At 45.7% G+C, this 18,690-nt stretch overlaps 1 protein-coding gene across 1 annotated transcript in view; it reads right to left on the bottom strand.

The window, feature by feature from the left end:
• Positions 1-1,248: 1,248 nt before the first annotated feature.
• LOC116737838 (dynein heavy chain 14, axonemal-like) overlaps positions 1,249-18,690 on the bottom strand; it is a 45,005-nt gene continuing 27,563 nt past the window's right edge. Inside the window, exons 8-13 of the mRNA XM_032591730.1 lie at positions 16,172-16,402; positions 14,532-14,653; positions 12,468-12,712; positions 8,606-9,024; positions 8,329-8,527; positions 1,249-2,519 (exon numbers count right to left, since the gene is read on the bottom strand). Coding sequence (XP_032447621.1) covers positions 2,245-2,519; positions 8,329-8,527; positions 8,606-9,024; positions 12,468-12,712; positions 14,532-14,653; positions 16,172-16,402 — 1,491 coding nt within the window. The 3' untranslated portion in view covers positions 1,249-2,244. The remainder of the gene's footprint in view (positions 2,520-8,328; positions 8,528-8,605; positions 9,025-12,467; positions 12,713-14,531; positions 14,654-16,171; positions 16,403-18,690) is intronic.

Here is an 18,690-nt window from a genome sequence, read left to right as displayed (position 1 = left end):
CAGTGGAAATTCACAGGACTATATATTTCTTCAACTTCATTCAGAAGTTCAGCTAGATAAAATTTAGAGAGAGACACAGAGATGGACAGTCAAATGCCCTGGGTCACTAAAGAGACACCGCGATGAAAATTTTGGCATAAAACTGTCAATTTTTTTTAGACATGGCTGACTTCTTTTAAAGCGAACTTTATTCCTATAAGACCTGAGGGGTCCTCGAGGTCACAGGTGAGGCGGACCTCGGGCCAGGGAGCAGGGCTTGGACGACACTTCCTAACCTGCTCCGCATGTGAATACATGCTTTCCTGGTGAATACACACTGATAACTCTAGGGGTTAGACATTTCTATTCATGGGCGCCTGGGCGGCTCAGTCGGTTAGGCATCCGACTTCGGCTCAGGTCACGATCTTGCCGTCCGTGGGTTCGAGCCCCGTGTCGGGCTCTGCGCTGACGGCTCAGAGCCTGGAGCCTGCTTCAGATTCTGTGTCTCCCTCTCTCTCTGCCCCTCCCGTGCTTACACTCTGTCTCTGTCTCTCTCAAAAATAAATAAACACTAAAAAAAAATTTTTTTTTAAATATATACAAAAAAGAGATTTCTATTCATAATCTACCCATAACAGATATGGGACATGAGAATTAAATGGAAATGCAACACGATTCCTAAATTTTGGAAAAACTGACTATTCTCCGTATCTGGTGGTTTCATGCTGCCACAGGGTCCTCTGGGCTCAGCCGCCCCCACGAGGTGGGGAGGCTTCTGGTTTCGCTTCCAGCCATCCCCGACGCAGTCATGGTTTCTACCCACCTCCTATCCCTAGGTATTTCCCTTCCCCAGCGTCTACCCTTAAATACAACCTGGATTATAGAAATAGCTTTTTTGAATAGAGTGAAAATAGGTTTGCTGGTCTTAGAAAAAAAAGCCTACGATACATGAGAGTCTAGTTACAAATGGATACATTGTTTTGTTCCCCCTAAAATAAAAAGATCTTGGGGCGCCTGGGTGGCGCAGTCGGTTAAGCGTCCGACTTCAGCCAGGTCACGATCTCGCGGTCCGTGAGTTCGAGCCCCGCGTCGGGATCTGGGCTGACGGCTCGGAGCCTGGAGCCTGTTTCCGATTCTGTGTCTCCCTCTCTCTCTGCCCCTCCCCCGTTCATGCTCTGTCTCTCTCTGTCCCAAAAATAAATAAACGTTGAAAAATAAAATAAAATAAAAAGATCTTCACTTTACAAAATAATGACCAGGGCGGGGGGGCGGGGAGGAGAGCTTCTAAATCAGAACTGGAAATCAGGAAGCTGTAAAAGAAAGAAAAATAGACGTGACTACTGGCCACACAGACACTTCACCATGGCTGGCACAGACACCATCGATAAATCCAACCTGACAGTGACCGCTTTGTAAAAATACTTGAACGAACAAGTTAGCATCCTCAACAAAACAAAGCTATCATCGATTACACCAGTAGGGTTCTTACAGATGGCCAAAGAAGAATAAGCAATTCAGTAGAAAAATGGGCCGAGTACATTAACAGGTAAATCCAAATGGTCAACAAACACCAGAGAAGGTACTTAAATGTAGTGCTGGCCAGGAAATCCAAGTTAGAGTACCTTAACGTTTTCAGATTGGCAAAAGTTACCAAAAAATCAATAGCCCTCTTGGAAAAGAGGAAGTCATGTATCGCTGGTGGAAACAGAAATTATGCTGGACTTTTCAGACAAGCAACCTAGCGGCCATCTATTACCATAAAAATAATATGCTTTTGATCCACGAGTTCCCTTTCTGGCCGCCTGTCCCAAGGAAAAAGAGCAAAGGAAATGCCTGTAAGGATGTGTCGGTTCCCGCGAGACAGAGTGGCATCTTGTGACAGGAATGTGGAAGAAGAGTGGAGAGGACTGTGGAGGGAGACATGCTAGGATGTGGGTGGAGGTCAGGGGGCAGCGAGCAGGGCAGGGCGCCCGAGGGGCAGACGCGACAGGACAGGTGTGCCGAAAACAGCGCCATCTGCAGTGAGCGACTTCCAGAGCGCACCTGCTACATAAAACGACCCATGGGACACGGGTGGGGTGCACGTGTGGCGGTGGGTGGCGCAGGAGCCGCCCGAGTTCATGCTCAGTCGCGAGACCCGCGTGAAGCCTGCATTAAGCGACACGAGCCGGGCTCACAGCTGAGCTACGTTCCTCCCTGCGATTTTCTCCTAAGATATCGAGCCACGTGTGTAAGCTGACAATCCACACACACGCACACGCGCGACTAGGTCAGAGTAAACAGAACGTTGAATGCTCTCTTACTTCCCTCCGGTGGTTTCTTCCTTTCCTCCGCTGGAGCCTTTTCTGGAGAGAAAGGCAGGCTCATCAGGCAATAGACAGCCTTACTGCTTTTGAAAGCGTCCCACTGTGACACATTTGATAGAAGGGACTCGCACAGCAGAGCGAACGGTTCAAGTTTGTGGCTGACGTACAGACACTGCTTCCACGTGGAATCCGACAACCACTGAAGGTGCTGATTTCTGCAAGTTTCATACCTGTCTAATAGAGAATGGGAAAGGAGCATGTTAAAAAGAGACGATGTTCTTGACCTTTGAGTTGCTCACCAAAAGCAGACGATTAATAAATATCTGTTGTTGAGGAAAAGCCATGTTATGTAAAAATCAGTTACACAAATGGCCGCTTTTTATTGTGGCAAAAACACATAAAATTTCTCATCTTAGCCAACTGTAAGTGTAGAGTTCATCCGTGTTACGTACGTTTATATTGTCGTGAAACAGGTCTCCGGAACTTCCCCTGAGAGTCTGAAACTCTGTCCCCATGAAACAGCCCTCCCCTAGCCCCTGGGCACCCCTGTCATACTTCCTGTTTCTAGGATCCCAGCCACTCCAGATACCTCGTGTAAGTGCAGTTACAGTCTTCGTCTCCTTGTGACTGGCTTATTTCACTCAGCACGATGTCCTCAAGGTTCATCCATGCCGTAGCAGGTGACAGGCTGTCCTCCTTTTCAAGGCTGAAAAATACTCCCTTGCACGTATACACCATTTTGTTTATCCATTCACCCACTGGTGGATATCTGGGTTGCTTACACCTATCGGCTGTTGTGAACAGTACTGCCGTGAACATAGGTGTGCAAATATCAGTCTGAGACCCTGCTTTCAATTCTGGTGGCTATGTACGTAGATACGGTGTTGCTGGATCATACGGTAGTTTTATTTTTAATTTTTTGAGGAGCCTCCATACTGTTTTCCATTAAGAGTTGCACCATTTTACAATCCCACCAATAATGCACAAGGGTTCTGATATCCACACATCCTTGTCAGCACTTGTTATTTTCTGTTTTTGTTTTGTTTTGCAGCAGCTATCCTAATGAGTGTGAGATGATATCTCATTATGATCTTTTGATTTGCATTTCCTGATGATTAAGGATGTTGAACATCTTTTCATATGCTTGTTGGCCGTTTGTGTATCATCTTTAGAGAAACGTCTATTCAAGTCCTTTGCCCATTTTTAAATTGGGTTATTTGATTTTTTGTTGTTGTTGAGTTATTGAGTTCCTTAGGTACTCTGTACATTAACTCCTTATCAATATCCTTATTAATATTATATCCTTATTGATATATAATTTGAAATAGCTTTTCCTATTCCACAGGTTGCCTTCTGACTCTGTTGATTGTGTCCTTTGAGGTTTCTAAGTTCGATGTAGTCCTATTTGTCTGTATTTGCTTTTGTTGCCTGTGCATTGGGTGTCATATCCAAGAGATCACTGCCGACTCCAGTATCAGAAAACTTTTCCCTTAGGCTTTCTTCTAAGAGTTTTGTAGTTTTAGGTCTTATGTTTAGATCTTGAATCCATTTCGAGTTTATTTTTGATTTGGCATAAGAATCCGATTTCATTCTTTTCATGTGGATACCCAGTTTTCCCAGCTCCATTTGTTAAAGAGACTGTCCTCTCCTCCACTGAGTGGTCTTTCCATCCTTGTTGAAGATCACTGGACCATATAGGTGAGGGTTAATTTCTGTTCTGCTACATTGGTCTGTTTACCTGTCCTTATGCCAGGGCCAGACTGTTTTCATTCCTGTAGCCTTATACTATAGCTTGACACCAAGAAGTATGATGCCTCCAACTTCGTTTTTCTTTTTCAAAATTGTTTTGTCTATTTAGAGTCCCTGGGGATTCTACATGAATTTTAGGAAGAATTTTTCTATACTTGCAAAAAGTGCCTTTGGGATTGTGTTAGGAATTGCACTGAATCTGTAGATTGCTCTGGGTTCGTATGGACATCTTAACAATATTAAGTATGCCAATCCATGAACATGGGATGTCTTTCCATTTATTTGTGTTGTCTTTGATGTTTTTCAGCAACGTTTTATAGTTTTCAGTGTACACATCTTTCACCTCCTCAGTTAGGTTTATTCCGAAGTGTTTTATTCCTTTTGATGTTATTATAAATGGGATTGTTTTCTTAATTTCCTTTTCATATTACTTGTTGTTAATGTATAAAAAAGCACCTGATGATGTACATTGGTTTTGTATGTTGCAACTTTGCTGTTTTGGTTTACTACCTGTAACAGGGGTTTTGTGGACACTTAAGAGTTTTCTACATAGAAGATCATGTCATCTGTGAACAAAGATAATTTTACTTCTTCCTTCCCAATTTGGATGTCTCTTCTTTCTTTTTCTTGTCTAATGCTTGGCTTTAACTTCCGTTGTTAAAAACAAGTGGTGAGAGCAGGGGGGCATCCTTGCCTTGTTTCGATCTTAGAGAAAAACTCAGTGTTTCACCACCGAGTACAATGTTAGCTGTGGTTTTTCCCAAATGACTTTTCCTGTGTGGACGTACTTTGCTTCTATTCCCAGTTTGTTGAGTGTTTTTAATCCTGAAAGAGCTGAATCTTATCAAATGCTTTTTCTGCCTCAATTAAAATGGTCATGTGGTTTTGTCCTTCATTCTGTTAATGTGGTTATTACATTGATTGGTTTTTCTTATGTAAAAACGTCCTTGCAATTCCAGGAATAAATTGTACTTGGTCATGGTGTGTAATCCTTTTAATAGGCTATTGAATCTGGTTTGCTGTATTTTGTTGAGAAATTTTACATCTATAGTCATCAGAAATATTGGTCCGTAGTTTTCTTTTCTGAAGGAATCCCTGGCTTTGGTATCAGGTTAACGCTGGTCTTCCAGAACAAGCTTGGAAGTGTTCCCTCCTCCTCATTTTTTTTGAAGAGTTTCAGGAAAATTTGTGTTTATTCTTTTTTAAATGTTTGGTAGAATTTTCCCGTGCAGCCATTTGGCCCAGGCCTTTTCTTTGTTGGGAGATTTTTGCTTAATGAGTCAATCTCCTTACTTGTTATAAGTCTGTTCAAATTTTCCATTTCTTCATGATTCAGTCTTGGTAGATGATGTGTTTCCATCTTCTAGGCTGTCCAACTGGTTGGCATATAGTTGTTCATAGTAGTCCCCTATGATCCTTCTTATTTTTGAGCATCAGTTTTAATGTTCCTGCTTTCATTTCTGATTTTATTCAAGTCTTATTTTCTTAATCTAGCTTAGACTTTGTTAATTTTGTTGATATTTTCAAGAAGCCAGCTATAGGTTTTCTTTTCTATTTTTTAATTCTCTATTTTATTTGTGCTTCATTCTTTCCTGTTTCTTTCCTTCTGCTAGCTTTGTGTTTAGTTAGTTCTTTGTTTTCGCTAGTTCTTTGAGGTAGTTTATTTGAGACCTGTTTTTTTAAAATATTAAAAAAAATTTTTTTTTAATGTTTATTTAGTTTTTGAGAGAGAGAGAGACAGAGCGTGAGTTGGGGAGGGCCAGAGAGAGGGAGACACAGAAGCCGAAGCAGGCTCCAGGCTCTGAGCTGTCGGCACAGAGCCCGACGCGGGGCTCGAACCCACGAACCGTGAGATCACGACCTGAGCTGAAGTCGGATGCTTAACCAACTGAGCCACCCAGGCGCCCCTTAAAATATTTTTTAATGTTTTATTTATTTTTAAGAGAGACAGAGAGAGAAAGAGAGAGAGACAGAGCATGAGCAGGAGTGAGAGAGAGGGAGACATAGAATCGGAAGCAGGCTCTGGACTGAGCTGTCAGCACAGAGCCTGATATGGGGCTCGAACTCACGGACCACGACATCATGACCTGAGCCGAAGTTGGACACTTAACTGACTGAGCCATCCAGACGCCCTGAGACCTGTTTTTTTTTTATTGTATGCATTTATAGTTATAAACTTCTCTCTTACTATTGCTTTTGCTGTATCCCATAAGTGATGTATTGTTTTCATTTTTATTTGTCTCAAGATATTTTCTAATTTCCCTTGTGACTTCTTTGACCCATTGGTTAAGAGTATGTTATTTAATATCCACATTTTGGATTTTTCATATGATATCGATTTCTAGTTTCACTCCATGTGGACAGAAAAGGATACTTTATATGTCAATCATAGTGCTTCGAGACCCAAGTCTCTAACTTAAGAGAGTGGTTACTTGAGTTTTGGTCCATTCAAAAACTGGAATGTCGTGTAGACATTAAAAGTGTATTTCCTGACAGAGGAAGCTACTTGTGACATGTCATTAATTTGAAAAAGGTTAGGTGTAAGTCTGTTCAGCAAAGTCACCTTAAAGAATACAGGAGTATTCCTATACGAGTATGAACGTATGTAAAGAAGACATATAGGGAGGAAAACTAGTGGAAGGAAAAACCACAAAAAATACTAACAGCGATTATCTCAGGACTGTGGAATTACGTAAGATTCATTTGCTTCTTTTTGCTTCTCTGTAGGTTGTAATGGTTTGCTTAATAAACACATGCTGCTTATATAATAATAATAATAATAATAATAATAATAATAATAATAAAGGAAGCTATTAAAGTTTGTTGTTTCTTTAAATACACTGGAGATGTTTTCAGGGTTCCGAGTGCAGGGGATGCCGGTGGGCTGGCTGTTTGGCTGCCGGCCTTGTCTCCTGGTCACAGGTGAGGGGTTCGGGAGTGGGTCCCTGACTGGGGCTGTGGCGCGCAGACCCGCCCTCTCGGACCCGTGGAGTCTGACCGAGGACTGTCGGGCGCTGAGTTGTGGTGACAGCAGTCGCCGCTCTTCTCGTGCTGCTGCGTGGCTCTGCGTACTTTCCTTGCTGTTTCCTGAGATACCCCAGACTCCTTCTCAACATTTTTATTTTATTTTATTTTTTGGTTTAAGATATTGAGTTATTAAAAAAATTTTAATGTTTTTATTTTTGATAGAGAGAGAAGCATGAGCAGGGGAGGGGCAGAGAGAGACGGAGACACAGAACCCGAAGCAGGCTCCAGGCTCCGAGCCGTCAGCACAGAGCCCGACGCGGGGCTCGAACTCGCGAACCCCGAGATCACGACCTGAGCCAAAGTCGGACACTCAACTGACTGAGCTACCCAGACGCCCCAAGATACTGAGTTATTGTCTGTTTTTCTGCAAGCAAAGCAATCTTAATAAACTCATAAGAACATTTACTGACTCAACAGTCATTTACCAAACATCCGCATACCAGGCTTCAGTAAAATAAAAACAAACGAAAAGCAAAACAAAACTATCCAAACGTCTGGTGTCCTCAAGAGCAATTCTTTTGTATTTCCCTTCTGACTTCTATGCTCTGCTAATAGTCTCAAAAACTTGACAGAGGACATTCCAAACCAGCCCCTCTTCTCCCTCGGGGACAGCATCAGACGACCTTTAACTGGACACTTCCTGTGACTTAAGGTCCCAACACAGCACTACGATGTGCCATTGAACTGCATGCTTAAAAATAGCTGAGAAGGTGAATTCTATGCTGTGTGTATTTTACCACAATTTAAGAAATAAATATATTTAAAAATGTGCAGCACAGGAGGATTTGAAAAGATCCCGCACTTACGTGGTTTTGCTAACCATTTTGCAGAAGCATGATTTTTTGTGATTCAAATTTTCAAGGAATTTTCACAAGAAACTGAGGGGGACTGTGGTTAGGAGGGGTAAAGTTTCGCTCTAGGTGGTATTTAATCAGTGTGTGTGTGTGTGTGTGTGTGTACGTGTGTGTGCCTGTGTCCTTAATGACCAGCACTGGGCATTCGGTGTAATACAACAGGATTACAATAACCACAGGAAACGCCATTCATTCATTCATTCACTTCTTCAACAATTACTAAGCACCAATTATATGCTCAACGGATGAAGATACAAGGATGAATCACACGTCACACTTGACCTGAAGCTACTTTTAGTTTAGTCCATATAGGAACACCGGCTCGGAGCACCTTAAACATCTCTCAGGGTTTTTCAGGGAAACACGTTTTTAACAGGTTTTTGCTGAACCCAGAGCAAGGACCTTTTACTTACTGTGAAGTCTAGGCTGGGGCATCACACCTTTAACGTTCGTCAACGTGTCGGAATGTAAGAAGATGTCCCATTCTTCGTCCGGTAGGGACCCGATGTCATCCGGCACTGGACTGCCCCCAGCATTATTCTGCATGATCGTGGTGCAAAGCCGGAAGGAGAAACACAGCTTGTGTTGGTGAAACAGAGCTGAGGACACCACCTAGGGGGAAATGTTAACGTCAGACTAGCCCTCCTCCCGTACAGAAGTCTGTAAAAGTCACAGAAGAGAAGGTCTCACCTTAAAAACATTTCTTGTCAGCACATCTACTGACTGTTGAAGATGTTTCTCCAAGAGATGCCTGTCGCTCTCGAACTTTGGTTCCTTGGCGAGGTCTGTGATATCACCAACTTTTTTCTGAGACGTTTTCTCCCTCTTCAGGCCGTGTTCCTGTTCTTTGCTTCGGGGAGCTACTGATCGAACGAACACCTGGCGAAACCAGTCCAGGGAGAACTGGTACATGGAGTTGAGGCGGGCGAGCCCGGCCACGAGGAAGTAGAGCAGGGCGCCTCGAGTCGCGACAGACCGGTAGTGTTCCCGCAGCGCTTGGATTTCACTTTCTGCTTTTTCTGTCGCTTTGATGCGCTTGGAAATCTCATTTGAAGCCGTTTTGGATTTTCTTAAGATGTCTACAATTTCCTCATCATCTAACACACGTGCTACAGACAAAAAATGAATTTGAATGAATAAAAACCATGGGAATGTTAAACACAGTTCATTCCCTCATCCTCAAATCTTTCTCTAAAGAGTTTCTTTTTTCAAGTTTATTTTGAAAGAGAGAGAGAGAGAGAGAGAGAGAGAGAGAGAGAGATTGAGGAGATGGAGAGAGAGAGAGAATCCCAAGCAGGCTCCACACTGTCAGCACAGAGCCTGATGTGGGGCTCGATCCCACGGACCCAGGATCATGACCTGAGCTTGAAATCAAGCATTGGATGCTTAACCGACTGAGCCACCCAGGTGCCCCTCTGTAAGAGTTTTTACAGTTGACTTTTTTGGTGGTTTTATTTTGGAGATGGGCTCTTAACTGAGTCATATTTCTGAATAATCTGGTTAATAGCACACATGTACCCCCCCCCCCCACTTATCTCTTCTTTATATTATTTCAGTGTGTGTGGGTTCGATTTTTAATTTTTATAGATTTTTGACAGAGAGAGAGAGAGAGAGAGAGAGAGAGAGAAATGAATGAGTAGGAGAGGGGCAGACAGAGAGGGAGACACACAACTCAAGCAGGTTCCAGGCTCCGAGCTGTCAGCACAGAACCTGATGTGGGGCTTGAACCCATGAACCGTGAGATCATGATCTGAGCTGAAGTCGGATGCTTAACCAACTGAGCACCCCATGTGGGTTCTATTTTTACTGTAAGCACATAATAACTTGCCATTCTGTCCGAAGGACAGAAGGAAATGAAAACCAAATTTCCAGAAAATAACAAGTGCCTCATTATTTCCTGTGATGTACTCTGATATTTTCTATTGTATTCTATTTTGTTAAGCAAATCAAGTTGATAATGACCAAGGAAAGTGATTTCTCATTCCACTATCAGGCTACAACTTATCTTTTGAAAAGGCATTGCTCTAGAAATACAGAATAATTCTATCCTTTTTGAATATTTAGGATGATTCTCATATTTCCATCATAAATTCTATTATTTTATGAACAAAACATTCCCATTTTCCTCAGGTGCTTTTGTAAATGATATGATTGATAGACTCCTCACTGTCCTTGATGCTTACCTTGGGACACCTTGGTTTGAAAAGAGCCCTCTTAAAATGTGGTATCTAGAACTAAGCCTAGCTTCACATGATCATTTTAAGGAATGATGGGATTATCACATTCCACGACTGGGATACCACATGCTTCTTGATTTCGGTGATGCTTCCTAAGTGATGTCTGGACCTCGGCTGTGGGCTACCTCTCATAGTCCCCACTCTACCTGGGTTTCCCACAGCGGTTGGGGAGCCACAGTAAAGACAGAATATTTACAAAGAGATAGTAAGGATGATCTACTTTACTAAAACTTGGAAAAAGGGAAGAAAAAATATGTACTGAGTCAAGGAGTCTCTTTAGTTTTTTTTCCAGAACAATTTTTATTATGACCACTACTGGTAAAATTATAACCACTATTAGTAAAAGGTTAGTCTTTACAAAAATCTCAGAGGGGCACCAGGGGGGCTCAGTCAGTTGAGCACCCGACTCTTGATCTCGGCTCAGGTCAAGATCTCACAGTTTGTGGGACTGAGCCCTGTGCTGGGCTCTCTGCTGGCAGTGTGGAGCCTGCTTGGGATTCTGTCTCTCTCTCTCTCTCTCTCTCTCTCTCTCTCTTTCTCTGCCCTTCCCCCGCTTGTGCTCTTTCTCTTTCAAAATAAATAAACTTAAAAAAAAAAAAAACCCTCAGACTCTACCATGAGGAACAAGCGGTAGGAATAAGCACCAAAGGCATAATGACACGCTGTGCGGGCGTGTGCGGACGTGTGTGGACGTGTGCGGACGTGTGCGGGCATGTGTGGACGTGTGTGGGCGTGTGCGGGCGTGTGCCGATGTGTGTTAGCAGAAACAACTTTCCTTTTGTCTCATCAAGTCTGTCTTTGGTTCAATGTAGACAAAAGTTATAGCCCAAACGTGACAGTTGCATATAGCGGTTCATGAAACGGGACTTGTGAGTCGGACCAACCGTGTCGCCTTCTGTGTGTCACCTAAGACCTACGTGTCCTGCTTTTGCTGCTGACTCATTCCACCTCCCGAGGGAAACAGACGTGACAACCTGGTCCATGTGACTGGTCTTGTCATTAACAGAAGCATGGCTTAGCCGTACATTACACAGAAATAGCGTAATGGCTGTGGTTAGAACAGGAAGGAATGTAGTCTATCCTTAGTAGGAACGAAAGCATCTGAGAGTCGGTCGAGCCCCAGAGTCGCCAGTAAAGAGAGAGAACGAACAGGAACCCACTGTTAGATAACAAGTACGTGACCTCAGATGAGCTGTGACCCTGTGACCTATAATAAGAGATATACACGAGGTCTTCCTCCCGGCTGAGAGCTCTGAAAACCCTGGGGATTTCTAAAGGACAGAAGAGGGTAAGAAAGGTGTGTTTTGTTAGGTTAGCGAGGTGACTCTGGACTCCACCTAAGGACAGCGGATCACCTCACCGGGAGGGAGGGCGGTGGACAGAGGGTTAACGTGGCAGCCGCACCCTCCCCGGACCTCGTCTACGCCCACCTGGCTGGTCCGAGTTCCATCCTTTCACAAGAGACCAGGAATCCAGACAGCAAACGGGTTTCCTGGGCTCTGTGAGCGCTCCAGCAAATGAATCAGACCTCAGGAGGGGTTGCTGGAACTTGGGATCTGAAGCCCGTCTGTGGGGAGGGGGCGGTCTCGTGGGACTGAAACCGTAAGGGGAAGGGAATCTGATGCCGGCTCCGGGTAGACAGTGTCGGATGGCGGCACCCGTAGGACACCCGTCTAGCGTCTCATGCTTGCTCGCGTGAGCGCACCCCCATCCTGCGTGTTGAAACTGGGGATCCAGGACCCCTTCAGGGGCAGAGCAGCCAGTGCGCCCCGGGAAGTTGTAATGCCCATCTTTAGCTGTTTAGAAATTATTTTGTTGAAATGTAAAGAGTATGGTTTCTTAGCTACTTCCTGTGTCGAAGAGGAAAACCGTTTCTACTGCTGTTGTAACAAACACCATCTTTTAATGGGACACACACGAGTCACCGCAGTATGGCCTTGTATATGTTAGCGATGAATTCATGGGGAAACCTACTCTTTAGGTCTCCAGTCTAACCTGACACGTAGAACAGATGTCAGACAACTGACGTAAATGGCAGAGAACAAGGAGGCACCCGCCAGCCTCTGTAGGATTTTTCTTACAACTTCTATTGACTGCCTCGTGGCGAATGTCCTGCGGCATGACGAGCTGACACAGAGGTGGGACCGCATTTCATTTTAGAGACAGGGTGTTTCACCCCCATCAATCAGTTCTCCGGTGGAAACGGCAGATGTGGTATTTTTGGTACCGATTCAGAATAGGGCCCTTCTGGCTTTTCTTCTGTCCTTCACGGAGTCAGCAAAGGTCTCCCAATGCCACGAAACACCTTTACTAACCTTGCACGGTCTCCAGTACATTTAACGTTTGTGCTTCTAGCTCTTCAAGGGTCCCAGCATCAAGGGATATACTCTCCGACAACTGGAAACGTTGACTTTCTAAGTGAGGAACTTCGTGAGTTAATACCGTAGAAAGGAGTTGATCCTGCAAATCTCGGAACGTTAAGGTGAAGTTGATCACGGTAACAAAGTTATAGACCGACGGAGGAAGATGGGGGTTGTCTACCTCTGTGGAAATGAACAACCTAAAGCATGAGAAAGACGCCAGTTATTCAAAGGCCCCGCGGCGGCAGGAAAACAAAGGAAACTAATTTATGAAATAATGGAAAGAAATATTTCTCCCGGAAGCAGACACGGTTAATTTTTAGTGTTGTTCAGCCCTGTATGCAAAATAGGCTCTCAATCTATACTCTGTGAATGAATTTGCTATTTATAACTTAAAATAAAATACAGCCACAGATTACGTTCCGACCATATTTGGTCCCCGCATCGGGACAGAGGAGAGAAAAGTGTTAACTAACTAGTAGGAGCCCTGACCTGCCCTCTGGGGACCGTCAGCACCGTGGTGTTTGCACCGAGTGAGAGCCCCACGGAAGCTGGGGGCAGAGGGTGGCCGGCCTTCTCCAACGGGCCCCTCCAGCTGCCGCCTGGACAGTAACCAGGGTGGGGGTGGGGATGCGGGAGAAGGAAGCGGGAGACTGGTTAACATGGGAGAGGTGATGGTGGCCTGGAGCAGGGTGGTGCCCGGGGGGAGGGTCAGGAGTGATCCTGGGTCTTGTGTGGTCTCCACATGACCCGATACCCCAATACAGCAGGGGCGATTCCTCGTCCCATTTTATACAGGGTGGAATGGGGGCTGCGAGGGTCCACGTAAGCTGCTCACAGTCCACGGCCAGAAAGTGACAGAGCGGGGACCTGTCGCCAGTCTGCCCTCCGCGACCGTGCCCTCCACCCCCTCCTCACACACACCATTCAGACACGGGCACCGGGCTGTCCACTCAGCAGGACATTGCTTCATTCATTCCTGGGGCTGTTGCTCAATCCGTAATTTGTCGGCTGTGTCCCGGAGAGTGTTTGTTAAATCAGGGGTCTTAAGTCCTCGAGGGAAAAAGCCTCCTGTCTAACCTTCTTTAACCTCGCGCTTTTCAAAACTATGGGACCCCTTTTTTGAGTGACACCTATCAAATCCCTAGAATGTTGTTTGGAGGAACATAACTGTACTTTGCAAAATGTTTTCTTAACCGAAGGAGGGAGGCTGGGAGAGGGGATTCCCGGCTGCAAGAGGGTGGTGAGGAGCCAGACTTTGGGACCCTGCCCGGGGGCGAGGACCCGCTGACCGACAGATCGACCCACTGACCACCAGGACCAGGTGAGGACCCAGCGTGTCAGAGCCCCCATAGCGCAGTTAAGCGCACGGGGCTGGGTACCAGTAAACCCAGCTTCTAACTCCCCTGTGCTGATCACTCCCTACATAACGACCTGCTGGTTATGAGTTCACGGGGAGAGTGCTTGTCTCTGGCAACTCAAATGTCTCGTTCCCTCGGGAACTGCATTTTTATAGTGTTCAATGTGACTGTATAAAAGTCCTTGGCTAAGTTGGCTGGTCGGGGAGTGGGGGGGGGGGCAGAGTTCCTGAAGGTCCCTAACTGCCGGGAACATGGAAACGTTTTCATCGGACCAGGCAAAATCTCTCCCTGCTCCCTCCACATATCCAGTACGGATTTTGTTTGATAAAGGAGCAGAAGCTTTTCCTGCCGAAATCAGATGTGACGCAAACAGATCAAGTGGGGTCGAGTGACCACACCTTTCTGGGGACCCCTCTTGCCCCAGGTTTTATCAGGCACGGCACGGAAAATGCTGGTTGGGAACGGCTTGATGAACAAAACTCCGTTCTCTCTTCTGTGTACTGATGAATGTGCCCCGGAAACACAAACCAAACATTCCAAACGCAATCTCACCATTTCCTCCAGGAAAAGCTCACCAGGACTGAGGCACAGGGCCTTCCACGATATCGATCTTAGAGAATACAAACATCTGACTCAATTTAACTGTGAGAGACATTACCTAAATTGGGAATTGTATTCGATCTCAGAATCCTCAACCCTTATGAAATATTGTCCTCTTTTCTGATAGATCTCCTTCTTCAAAATTGCCTTTAAACTTGGAGCTAATGTTTCAGGGAGATTCTGAAAGACCCAACAGACGTAAATAAAAAGTTCATCTTATAATAAATAAGTCAGTTGGAAAGTCACAGCATTTAAAAATGTAAATCTTGTTAGTACTTGGGCACCAAAGAAAGCCTGATCTGAGAGAACTGAACATCGAAAAGTCACTGTACGTATGTACTTATTACTTTTCCCTTGACAAAGCTACCTGTAATTAAAAGCTTTTAGTCTCTATGCTCGGCGCGTGGTCTATACTGCAGCTGCAGGGAATTAGGGGAGTCTATGCTCGGTGCATACGGTCTATACTGCAGCTGCACGAATTAGGGGAGTCTGTGCTCGGTGCATACGGTCTATCCTGCAGCTGCACGAATTAGGGGAGTCTGTGCTCGGTGCATACGGTCTATACTGCAGCTGCAGGGAATTAGGGGGTCCATGCTCAGTGCATGGTCTATCCTGCAGCTGCACGAATTAGGGGAGTCTGTGCTCGGTGCATACGGTCTATACTGCAGCTGCACGAATTAGGGGGTCTATGCTCGGTGCATACGGTCTATACTGCAGCTGCACGAATTAGGGGAGTCTGTGCTCGGTGCATACGGTCTATACTGCAGCTGCACGAATTAGGGGGTCTATGCTCGGTGCATACGGTCTATACTGCAGCTGCACGAATTAGGGGAGTCTGTGCTCGGTGCATACGGTCTATACTGCAGCTGCAGGGAATTAGGGGGTCCATGCTCGGTGCATGGTCTATCCTGCAGCTGCACGAATTAGGGGAGTCTGTGCTCGGTGCATACGGTCTATACTGCAGCTGCACGAATTAGGGGAGTCTGTGCTCGGTGCATACGGTCTATCCTGCAGCTGCACGAATTAGGGGAGTCTGTGCTCGGTGCATACGGTCTATACTGCAGCTGCACGAATTAGGGGAGTCTATGCTCGGTGCATACGGTCTATACTGCAGCTGCAGGGAATTAGGGGGTCCATGCTCGGTGCATGGTCTATCCTGCAGCTGCACGAATTAGGGGAGTCTGTGCTCGGTGCATACGGTCTATACTGCAGCTGCACGAATTAGGGGAGTCTGTGCTCGGTGCATATGGTCTATACTGCAGCTGCAGGGAATTAGGGGGTCCATGCTCGGTGCATGGTCTATACTGCAGCTGCACGAATTAGGGGAGTCTATGCTTGGTGCATACGGTCTATACTGCAGCTGCAGGGAATTAGGGGGTCCATGCTCGGTGCATGGTCTATCCTGCAGCTGCACGAATTAGGGGAGTCTGTGCTCGGTGCATACGGTCTATACTGCACCTGCATGAATTAGGGGAGTCTATGCTCGGTGCATACGGTCTATACTGCAGCTGCAGGGAATTAGGGGGTCTATGCTCGGTTGCATACGGTCTATACTGCAGCTGCACGAATTAGGGGAGTCTGTGCTCGGTGCATACGGTCTATACTGCAGCTGCAGGGAATTAGGGGAGTCTACGCTCGGTGCACGGTCTACACTGCAGCCGCACAGAATTAGGGAGCTAGGCCATTCCGTCCAAATACCTGCAAGAGGACACTCCCTCCTGTCTTCACAGCATTTTCAATAGTTTGGATGTGGCTGCCGTCCTCCATGGAGAGCTCCTGCAGCCTGGACCCTTCCGTCTGCCGGATCCAGTTGTGAGCCTGCTTATGTGGGTCAATCAGCAGTGGCCACTGCAGGCTGTTCCTGGTCAAGATGGCGTTCTCCGCTGAATACTGACCGAGCGGGAGCCCCTGAGAATGCCACCGGCGGATCTGGAATGAGAGCGTCAGTGCTTCCACTGCTCCGCACGCCTGCTCGTGCCGTCCCTACGGGACACTGAGGCACCCTACAGGGCCACTGCTTTAGAAAAAGCAAATGACGTTTAAAAGGAGTGAGGACATGAATCATTTAAAACACCGGGATACGAATTCCGGGTAACTATTCGCTAAATTACCCCTTTCTGTTCATCAGGACGGAGGAGCGGCCCTCACGACAAAGATGCGACGGGAGATCGATATGAAATAGGACGGGCGCCTGTTCCCAAGGACGCTGGGCTCCGATGCGTCTGTGACACGCGCAACGCCACAGAATCGTACAGATGGAGGCGCGGCGGCCACCGCACACCCGCCGCCGCCAAGGACACACGTCATCGTCTAGTTACACTGCTGCAGCCCTCACTTCTCAGGAGGAGGAACTGGGCTTCGCCCGCGGTCGTGCCGTCAGAGTAAGAGGCAGACCGAGGGTTTGACTCCGAAGCTGACTCCAATGGATAAACTTCATCCGGGTTTCCTGGCAGTCTCAGCAGGTTGGGAGAAAAAAGCCCAGAAGGCCCATGGAGGTCGGGGAAGGAAAGGACAGCAGAGACATTCCAGGGAGAGGCGCCAGGGCATCCCCGTGAGGAGCCAAGGATACTTTTCAGTTTTGAAAGAAAGAAGAATATTTTGTTTAAGCCTGTGAAGAACTGTGTGCTCTTGACGTCTACATAGAAGGAAACATGAGGGGGCGAAGAATCCTGAAAACCACAGGGAGTCCCGCTGACTGGGGCACAGACTGCCCCCAAATAGAGGCGTGGAGTAGAGGTCAGCGTGGACAGAGATATAAGCTGCTGACTCGAGTTTCTACTTTATATTATTATTATTATTTTTTAAGAAAGCTTCAGTAATTGCTTCTGGATTTTTTTTTAAATGTGTATTCATTTTTGAGAGAGAGGGCGTGAGTGGGGAAGGTGCAGAGGGGCAGGGATAGAGGATCCGAAGCAGGCTCCGTGCTGTCAGCAGAGAGCCTGACGTGGGGCTTGAACTCCTAAACCGTGAGATCGTGACATGAGCCGAGGTTGGATGCTTAACCGACAGAGCCACCCAGGCGCCCCCAGAGCTTGTATTTTAAAAAATTAATCATGCCCCCGACTTTCATGCTTTTCCTTATTGCCTTACTGAAGTATGTATTCCTATAGTTTCATTTTGCTAATTTTGGAACTTTCGATCAAGGAAAGTTAAAGTATATCCCCTTTTCTGTCTGGCTTCGTGGGTGTAGTGCTCCAACAGTATCCACTATATGAACATACCCAGGCTTATTTATTTATCCGTCCTATTGGGGAGGGCACTTGGATTGTGTCTCAAGTTTTTGGCTAAAACAATGCCACAGTGAACGTTCTTTTATGTTCTTTTGATCAACGTATATATGCATTTCTTTGGGGAAACACCTAGGAATGCTGGGTCTTAGGGTATGTGGATTTTTAATACTTGTAGCTAAAGTCAGCTTTCTAAGATGATTTTAGCATTTTGTATTCTCACGAGCAGTATATGAGAATTTGTTACTCCAGATCCGTGCTGACTCTTAATATTGTTAGTCTTTCAGATTTTAGTCCTTTGGCTGATGTGTTGTGATATCTCTAGAGTTAACTCTCATTCCCCCAATGAATAGTGATGGTAAGCCCCTTTCAAATATTTATTGGCTATTTGCATAGTCTCTTGTGAGCGACCTGTTCAAGGCTCTCGCCCATTTATTTACTGGGTTGAATGTCTCTTGCTCATTGATTGGTGGTTACTGTACCACGGCTAGGACGCTTCGGCCCTTTGTTGAACTCTGGTGTTACAAATATCCTCTCCTGTTCTTTGACTTCTCTTTACACCCTCTCAGTGGTGTCTTTGGATGAACAGAAGGTGTAAATTTTAATGTAATTCGATTAATGTTTTCCTTTATGGTTAGTTCTGCTTGAAAAATCTTTTCTTAACCTGGGTCATGAACATACTCTCCTAAATTATGCTTTATTCCTATGTCTTCCACAGTTGGGTCCACAGTTCAACTGCAGTTGACTTTTTATGTTTGGTGTGAGGTCATGGTCAAATTTTTCCCTTTCTTTCTTTCTTTCTTTTTCTTTCTTTCTTTCTTTCTTTCTTTCTTTCTTTCTTTCTTTTTCTTTCTCTTTCTTTCTCTCTCTCTCTCTCTCTCTCTCCTTCCTCCCTCCCTCCCTCTCTCCCTCCCTCCCTTCCTTCCTTCCTTCCTTCCTTCCTTCCAGATATTCAATTACTCAGCCCTATTTACTGAAAAGACTACCCAT

This window comes from Lynx canadensis, chromosome F1 (assembly GCF_007474595.2).
Source record: "Lynx canadensis isolate LIC74 chromosome F1, mLynCan4.pri.v2, whole genome shotgun sequence".
Classification (NCBI taxonomy): domain Eukaryota; kingdom Metazoa; phylum Chordata; class Mammalia; order Carnivora; family Felidae; genus Lynx; species Lynx canadensis.
This window is presented reverse-complemented; position numbering and strand designations above follow the sequence as displayed.